Raw genomic sequence first — 9,757 nt, forward strand, 5'->3', positions numbered from 1 at the left:
TCACAGAACCGACACATTGATAAATTAGACACATGTGCAATTCTTGGGTATCTTTATTAAGGAAACGTTTCGCCACACAGTGGCTTCATCAGTCCATACACAGGAGAAACTTGAAGAACAGGAGGAGAATGAGGTAATCAGTCCCTCAAAAAATTGAGGAAATGTGACATCACCTACGACTGCTGCACCTCTCCTGCCTACGGTTCATAAGCTGCTTCTCCGCACATATGCCGTATTCTATTCAAGATTGATGGACTGACCACATCGACTCAAGGTTGAGGGACTGATTATCTCATTCTCCTCCTGTTCTTCAAGTTTCTCCTGTGTATGGACTGATGAAGCCACTGTGTGGCGAAACGTTTCCCTAATAAAGATACCCAAGAGTTGCACATGTGTCTAATTTATCAACACTGTTCTCTGGTATAGTGTATAATATTAGTAATATTACTAAAAATGTGTTAGGTACCAGACGCAAGAGTAACAAGTGTCATCTATTATGCCACATTTCGCTCACCAGGAGCTTTATCAAGCCAGCACCAACAATACACACTCACAGATAATTTGTATTGGGAAGATGGTGGAGAACAGGAAGGTCATCGGTACTGTGGGAGGTCCACAGGCCCAGGCTTGTAGCACTCAACTCTTTGTTACAAATTTTATGTCAGTTTCTCACAGCATTTTCAGGAAATTTCTCGAGTTACCTTAGTTCATGTTAGGTTATGTTAGTTTATATTATGTTATGGGTGGCCCTGTGGCCTGGTGGCTAAAGCTCTCGCTTCACACGGCAAGTGTCCGGGTTCGATGCCCAGTTAGGGTAAAAACACGGGGCATGTTTCCTTACACCGGTTGTTTATGTTCCCCATCAGTAAAATGGGTACCTGGGAGTTAATCGACTGCTGTGGGTCGCATCCTGGGACAAAACTGACTAATTTACCCGAAATGCTCTGCATAACAAGCAGCTTTCTATATAGTAGTATATCATTGATCTCAGCTAGGTCTGTATACCTTGTACAAGTACTTGTAGAAATATATATATATATATATATATATATATATATATATATATATATATATATATATATATATATATATATATATACATTAGGTTAGGTTAGGCTAGGTTAGGTTAGGTTGGGTTGGGATAGGTTGGGTTGGGATAGGTTAGGTTGGGTTGGGTTGGGTTGGGCTGGGTTGGGTTGGGTTAGGTTAGGTTAGGCTAAGTTGGGTTGGGTTGGGTTGGGTTGGGTTAGGTTAGGCTAAGTTGGGTTGGGTTGAGTTGGGTTGGGTTGGGATGGGTTGGGTTAGGTTAGGTTAATTTAGATTAGGTTAAGTTGGGCAAAATTAGACCATTCATCACAACTGTCAGACACTGCAGCATCATGGGATCTTGTTACAAAGAATTCTTCAACACTTGTTCAACCTTTGGACGAAGACCTACTTCGACTAGTGGATGGTACCACTATGACCCCGCCTCCATCTGCTTCACGTCACCTCACTACAGTATATAAGCCACGTCTACGGCCCTATGCTGTACATTCTACAAGATTGATGGACTGAACACATCGACTCCAGGTTGAGGGACTGATTACCTCATTCTCCTCCTCTCCTTACGCCTTCCTCTTTGTATTGGACTGATGAAGCCACTGTGTGGCGAAACGTTTCCTGAATAAAGATTCCTATATGCTGCATAAGTGTCTCAATCTTCAACATGTCGGTTTTTCAAACCATTCATCACAGGATGGTATTTAATATTTATCGAAGCGTTGTGTTGTTGTTCGGTTTTCAGGGGAGTCCTCCTGATTCAACAACAAAAAAAAACTTTACAGACAGTCATTTGGAAATCCTTCTCATTCCATAAAAAAAAAACCTCTGCAGTCATACGGGCAGTGTATGGATTCCCTATCAGCGGCGTCTTGGCAAACTTACATTACCTGGAGTTTACCTGGAGAGGGTTTCCCCAGCAGTATCACATGGGAGCGACACGTGGACGATGTCCTTGTAATAATCACTACCTAAACGTTTTGACATCTAGAATGCAGAGGTTTTACCAAGATGAACCCCACGATCCAGTTATTTGCAGAGAACAACGACAGGTTACCATTTTTGGACGTAATCATCAACAAAGAAGATACCGTTTTTAAATTTCAAGTCAGTAGTAAGTCGAAAAGAATATAAATGACCTCACACACACTACAAGATACTAAGAGGAAAGGAAACATCGTTATCCATCTTTTTTGTGAGCATAATACGTGGTATGAATCTTGGTAATACCCATATATTAACAAAAAAAAGGCACAATACCGTGACTGGAACGATACGCAAATAACCCGCACATAAAAGAGAGAAGCTTACGACGACGTTTCGGTCCGCTTTGGACCATTTACAAAGTCACATTGTTATTTGTGTACCCATATATTGGTAAAAAACAAAAAAAAGGGTGAGCAAACACTAGAGCAAATTAGAAAATGATTCAGTTCTGGGAACTTGATCACTTCTAACATACAGAGGTCGAAAAAACAGTTTACATAGGCTGGAAGTGAGGTGTGAGTCACAGCCTGGGGAGCATGTCACAGCCTGGGGAACATGTCACAGCCTGGGGAGCATGTGTGTCTGTCCCTCATGTTACGACACAGGTTAACACCCCCCTGGTACTGCGCTCTGGTTAATATTGATGTAAGTCTGGAAGTTCCCACACATTCAAGTGGCTGTTTATTATTGTCAGTCATCTCGTCTCTTACACCTTTGGAGTGGAAAAATAAAGTAACTTTGATAAAGCTAAAAATTAGCAGATAATGTTAATATTGCAGAAATAAATAATGTGAGGGAACAGAAATGGTAGAAAATGTGGAATGTTGCGCATAAGAAATATGAACATATAATCCATTAAGTTAATCTTGATATTGGCACCTGTGCTATAGTAGCGTCTAGTCTAAACTAGTACTGACTACATGACTTAGTTTAGTCCGTCCCTCCTGCCTCCCTCCCCTCCCTCCAACGCAAACCCAACCCAACGGCCTTTAGTTCCCTCCCCGCCTCTAAACCATTAGTTCCATACCTCTCCTCCCCTCCAGTCACCTGCGGACTGTCCAGGGTATAAGACTGCAGGGACAGTCATTAGCAGCTGAGAGCTCCTCTAGCAGTAATCAGGCCAGGACCATCACATCAACATGAAAGTGGTAAGTCATGATCTAACATGATATCGTTTTTTCTAAGATATATGTTAAGATCTTAATATTTGACTGCAATATTTTACAAATTTCTTAATACTATAATAGTTTTTAGTGATATATTCGTCAGAAAGCAGCCTAGCCATGCTAGGTGTCCTAGTGGCCCCCTCTGTAATTAGCATTTTATAACATGTAAACCACACAATATCCAAACCTGTAAACCCCGCATTGTAACCCTTATAGAGAATAAACTTGATTGATTGATTAATTAAGTGGTCAAGCAAGTGCTGGCCTACTGGAAGCAATAGTTACCCAACAAGAGGTATTGTTAATGGCTGTTGGAGTTTTTTTATCCTGCAAACTTTCGTTTATAACTTGAGAACGACTTAACCGATCAGCTTTAACTCTTCATTGTTGGTTCACTCCAGGGAAAAGGGTTCATGGAACTATTGGCATGTGCAGGTACCGCTATGATCAGTATTATATAGTCACCCGAATTTCATTTCCATCTGTACCACGAGAAAGCCGCTTCTTTGAGTCTTAGAATTGTCTATACTAGTGTCTCCTTCCTGGAAGATGGTTGGCATTGATTGTAAGGACCATTTCGCTAATCTAACATCTAAAAAACGTGTTCTATTTTATTTACACAAAATATCTTGACAATAGCACACAAAATGCGTGATAAATACTACTACTACTACTAATAATAATAATAATAATAATAATAATACGTAATATTTTTATTTACTACAAGTACATGTACAAGGTATACAGGCCTAGCTGACATCAGTGACATACTGCTACACAGAAAGCCGCTTGTTATGCAGAGCATTTCGGGCAAATTAGGTCAGTTTTGTCCCAGGATGCGACCCACACCAGTCGACTAACACCCAGGTACCCATTATTACTGATAGGTGAACATAGACAACAGGTGTAAGTAAACACGTCCAATGTTTCCACCCCTTCACCGGGAATCGAACCCGGACCATCACCGTGTGAAGCGAAAGCTTTCGCTACCAGGCCATAGGAAAGTTGGTAGATGGATCTATAACTTTCCTAACACACAGAACACGAAGAGTACAGTAAAAAGAGTAAAGTCAAGGACTCCAGCGGAAATAAGCAGAAGGTAGTGAATGTTGTCATTTGGGCTTCTGCAAGTCCTGATATAAGAGGTGAGGTTCCTGGAGGATGCAGAGTTGGAAAGTCTTATTTGAACTTCCAGAATGGTGTACAGGAAATCAGGGTCGTTAACAGGGGCAGGAACAAAGGACAAAGTCTTTACTGGGACCTTAGGTGACTCAAAGAATAGTTTAATCCGATTAATGTGATAGACCTTACCCAAGTTGGGTTTACCCAGAGGTGCTATCACATAATTTAAATGAAAATTACTTTTTATCACTTGGATCGATCCCATAAATTTCGCTTTTAACGTGTGACCAGGCACAGGTTTCTGGACCAACACCTAGTCTCCTGGGTTAAGGGAGCGAAATTGAGAAGTTTTGTTATACATTTGTTTCATGGTGATTTGAGCTTTAAGTTGGCCTTAGCCAACTAACGAGCAACGCGCAATCTTGATGTAGGATCGTAGGGCGTCTTGTAGATGTCTTCTCCCAACCATCCTTCCTTAAGAACGTGTTGCGGACCTCTCACATTACGCCCAAAAATCAGCTCAAAAGGAATGTATGCAGCTGATTCCTACACCGTTTCTCATATTGCAAACAACAGCAGAAGTGATTCACACCAGTCTGTCAAAAAAAAAAAAAAAAAAAAAAAAAAAAAAACGCATGCAATAAGTACGCATTATAGTTTTGAAGGTTTGGTGAAACCTGTCCAAAGCTCCTTGATATTGAGGATGATAGGCTGTGGACGGATTTTTATTAATTCGTAGCCGGTTTAAAGCTTCTCTGAATGCTTCTACTTTGAAATTAGTGCTCTTGTCATTCTGAATAGATCGCAGTGGAATGCTAAATTGGGAAATAAACTTAATGTGGGCCTTAAGAATGGCCTTATTATTAATGCTACTAATACGTACTTTCTCAAGATACCCAGTAGTTTTATCCATAATGGTAAAGATATATTGGTTACCCGACTTGGCCTTAGGTAAGGGTCCCATACAGTCGATGATTAGGTCCGCAAATGGTTCTCCATCCGCGGATATGGGACGAAGTGATGGGGGTTTAATGTAGTGTCTGGGTTTACCCACTTGCTGACACCCACGACAGAATCGAATGTAATTCCGCACCTCTCGTCTTGTACCTGGCCTATAAAAATGTTAGAGTACCCTGTAAAGGGTTGTAGTGACACTTAAATATCCACCTACGGACGAATTGTGAGCTACTTTCAGGACCTGAGGTCTGAATTTCTTTGGCACTAAAAGCCTATCTGATTTTTACACTACTACTACCTCCTTACCAGTAGCCGGACTAAATAGGTGATTGTTCGTGAGATATTTAGCAGAGTGACTAGAGTTGGATTCAACATTGGCAACTTTAAGAGTCGAAGCCAGTAACTGCTTCACTACAAAGAAACAAAAAAACTTTTAACTCAACATCGAGGTCGATAGGAACTCTCAAAAAATTACATTGTTTTCCCTGAAGTAACTTATTCTTTAATCCTTAAAAAGAATCATAAAATCTAATATTTTATATATTAATTATAACCATACTACTTTGACTGAACTGTAAATCCTTTGATCTCATTGTTAATGTGTGAAATCTACCCTCCCTCCCCCCATAAAAAAATATTCTGACCATCCTTTATCAAAAAAGTCAGTCCCTCGGGCATGGAAACAGGAGCGTCTGGTAATCCTGCATCCCCGGAATGGGAAGGTTTGATCTTGGACTTTTCACTAGATTTACGAGGCCCTGGCCAGTTATCCCTCATAAAATAATTTATCTAGCCCTGCACTGCAGTCCTCCAAGGTAAGGTCAGAATTCTCTTCAGACTTTCCTTTTGGACTTTGCCTGAGTAATGGCCAACACCGGAGAAGAGGTTTGTGTGTTTACAATAGGCTCGGGACACCATCTAGAATGTAGAACATTGTTGCCAAGGAACAATAAAACATCTTTCATGGGGACCCCCCCCCCAGACACACCTACAGTGAAATACCCAGTGTGATATTACCTTTTAATGAAAAACTCATGTAGAGGAACATAAAAGACTGCCTCCACAAAATATTCTAACACTGAGGAATTTAAAGATGTCCCCTCAAAATGGAAAGTACTTCCTCTTGTAAGAGGGAGATTTTACTATTACTTTAAAAAGGTGCAATACGGACATCTATATACCGCCGATTTGTTTCATCAATAAGCCTTATTTTGTTTCATCAATAACCCTTACTTTACTTGCGGCAGGTGGCCTTGATGTGACTAGGCTACAGCAGTAGTAATAGGTTATGGGTTCGGGAATCATGTTTCGTGCTCCTTGCTGGTTTTGAGGCACGCATCATTTTTCAAATCCAGCTTCCATCTTCGGACTAAATTCAGAGGTCTGTACACGACGATATCTGTCCATACCAAGCTGGTGGGAAGACTCAAAGATCGCTTGGACAAGGACCAGTTAGCTTCAAATGTGTCTGCATGCCTACCAGCCTCTATAGCAGTTGCCACAGAGTGGTCTAAGAAAACCCTTACTTCTGGTCCAACCGATTCAAGTAGATTGTTAATGAAGATCATTTTATTAGTTCACTGAAATTCGAGACACCAGTGGCCTCGTACTGAAAGTTTTTTTTTACTGTGCATGAACAAAGTCCATATAGGAATGACACAGTTGACGCTTGCTTAACTTGGAACACAATGATATGCATTGAGTACCGCCGCTTTCACAATGTAATTAGCAGTCTTCATCACTCATGCTAGCTGTGAATTCCTGTGCTTTGCCAGATAATGCTGTATGAACCAATGCTGCCCAGTGCTAGAGTGGCTATTGCAAAGCTCTAGCCTAATTTTTGAAAAACTTGAAAAACTGCTCAGGCTCAGAATTAGAAAACGTAGGTATTAGCAACACAGATTTCCGAACGCTGAAATTGTCACTAAATGTGTGCCGAATCTGTCTCTCCTCTCCTTCTTTTTATCAAATTCATCTTTAGCAAAGGCACGTTGCTCCCTGGTGTACTCAAAATTGAGTCTAGCTAACTCAAGTACTAACGAAGCTGACTCACCCCGAGACAAACCCGGTTCACCACCTGTCCTCCCCCATCATGATTACACAATCGAAACAGGGAACGGCACTTCAGCAGTTGAAGTCTCAGGTTGGAGTGCCATATTGTACGAGTCAGACCTTGTTGCGGATACACTCACGAAGCTGTGCACCAGTAAGAGTGCACTGATACTCTATGTCAATAGAACGAGCAATCACCAGCAGTACTGTAGTGATAGTTTGGGCAAGTTTTGTAGGGTATATTCAGTCTCAAAAATCCTAACACGCGTTGGTTGCACAACCCACCAGTACTATAACAAAACGCTAACCTTTGCAATATGCTCAACGCAATATGCAGCAATAGCTTGCAACAACGTAGCAGGTTTGCAACGCAACAACATAGGCTCGTAGAAACAATGTACCTGACAATGGATCCTGGACAAGCTCCTATATTACAAACACAGGTGTAGTCTTGCGCTCTGTACACCTGCTCGTAGTACGATAACCAAGGTAGGAATGAGGAAAAAGCAAAAGTCAGCAGTGAGTAAATACTTATATTATTATTTCCCTTCACTAATAAACATGCAAGAATATGTACAGTGTATATACACTATGAACAAAATAACAAGTTTGTAAGCTAGAAACACTGTGAGAACTGTGAGCAACCTGACTTGAGGTAAGTCTGCCAGTTTTGATCCACGAGCCTCATGCATCGCTTTACAACTTTGGTGGGCTTCCCTGTACTGGCTGGGCTGAACCGTGGTGCTAGCATAACAGGGAATCCCTGCCTGCTATACTCTAAGCAGCTGGTTCGCTGGTCGGGAGGGCATGTCTATAAGGGTGTGTTATATACACCATATAAGTACTCTTAGCATGCCACAGAGATCAACCTGAGATGTACTCGGTCTCGCCAGAGTCTTTCTTCGTAACTTATATCTTAGTTTTCCAATGTGTTTACTTGATCGTCCTTAATTTATTTCTAAATTAAGCAACTTTTTTTTCAGTTTCAGCATATTTCAGAATGGTTGGAGAAAGTTAAGAGAAAACAGAAAGCTCTCAGGTTACTATTTTAGTGTCAACTATTATGAAAATTTGTGATAGTTGGTTCAAATAAACATAGTGCATCCATCTGGACCATTGGAAATTTGCTGTTATCTGCTTCTTTCAGTTTTTTCTCTTTGTATTTATCTGTTTGTCGCCATTCATATATGCTGTTAAACACATTTCTCAAGATGTTATCTGTTAACCTTTGCTTTTTTTTTGTTTCTTCCACAGATACTGTTAGTGATGGCAGTGTGGCTCATAGGGATGGCCCTGGCCACACCTGACCCTCTGGCACTGCCTGGCCCTGCACCTCATCCTGTGGCACTGCCTGACCCTGCACCTCACCCTGTGGCACTGCCTGACGCTTCACCTGATCCATCACCTGACCCTTCACCTGACCCATCACCTGATCCTTCACCTGACCCTTCACCTGACCCATCACCTGATCCTTCACCTGACCCATCACCTGATCCTTCACCTGACCCATCACCTGATCCTCGTGGTGGTGGTGGTGGTCATGGTGGTGGTGGTGGTCATGGTGGTGGTGGTGGTCATGGTGGTTTTGGTGGTCGTGGCGGTTTTCGTGGTCATGGCGGTTTTGGCGGTCATGGCGGTTTTCGTGGTCATGGCGGTTTTGGCGGTCATGGCGGTTTTCGTGGTCATGGCGGTTTTGGCGGTCGTGTTGGTTTTGGAGGGTATGGTGGTTACAGAGGCTATGGTGGATACAGAGGCTATGGTGGATACAGAGGCTATGGTGGATTCGGAGGCTATGGTGGGTACAGAGGCTATGGTGGGTACAGAGGCTATGGTGGTTACGTTGGTATTTATGGAAGCTATATATACTGCCCATACTATGGTTACTATGGTTACTTCAGTTACTGCCCATCCTATTGGTAATGTTATTACCGAGAAATAATTTTTCCACGGGCCTGCAAGTCGTCCTCTGTACACACTATAATATAGCCACTTGCTGTTATCCTATAAGGCTTTATAAAATGTGACACAAATCTGTATTTATTAATTATTTTATGATTAAAGTCAATAAAATTGTCGTTCCATAAGAGTCGTATTATTTATTGTCCTAAATGTGACATCTGTGAGATAAAACTATGTAATCCTATCGAGATGTAAGATATAATTACATGACCGATTTGACAGAGATTATCTCTGAAATCCGCTTCGTTAAAATTACAGTTTATGATGGAAATATAATGCCAACAATGATTTCTAAGCATTATGCGCATAGGTAATACTGGGAGATTTAACATCCCCTTAGGTGGGTGTGAGAGATATGCTGTTGTTAGCGCTCGTGAGGATTTGATGACAGACCAGCGTTCTCTGCACCTGTCTTCTACGTTCCGCCAGTGTGGAATCCCGTCCATGTCACCGTACATAAGGAATACCAGGTG

At 41.6% G+C, this 9,757-nt stretch overlaps 1 protein-coding gene across 2 annotated transcripts; it reads left to right on the forward strand.

Annotated features, from left to right (window-relative positions):
- The first annotated feature begins 3,016 nt into the window (after window positions 1–3,016).
- On the forward strand, window positions 3,017–9,409 carry LOC128696008 (translation initiation factor IF-2). 2 transcript variants are annotated; one of them, XM_070094866.1, is made up of 3 exons: window positions 3,017–3,176; window positions 8,580–8,854; window positions 8,885–9,409. In XM_070094866.1, the coding sequence occupies exons 1-3, from the start codon at window positions 3,168–3,170 to the stop codon at window positions 9,243–9,245; spliced, it is 645 nt and encodes a 214-aa protein (XP_069950967.1). In that variant the 5' UTR covers window positions 3,017–3,167; the 3' UTR covers window positions 9,246–9,409. The 2 variants fall into 2 exon arrangements, with proteins under 2 accessions (XP_069950967.1, XP_053642962.1); XM_053786987.2 differs by having other exon boundaries at window positions 8,580–9,409.
- Window positions 9,410–9,757: the final 348 nt, after the last annotated feature.

The sequence above is a fragment of the Cherax quadricarinatus genome, chromosome 48 (assembly GCF_038502225.1).
Source record: "Cherax quadricarinatus isolate ZL_2023a chromosome 48, ASM3850222v1, whole genome shotgun sequence".
NCBI lineage: Eukaryota > Metazoa > Arthropoda > Malacostraca > Decapoda > Parastacidae > Cherax > Cherax quadricarinatus.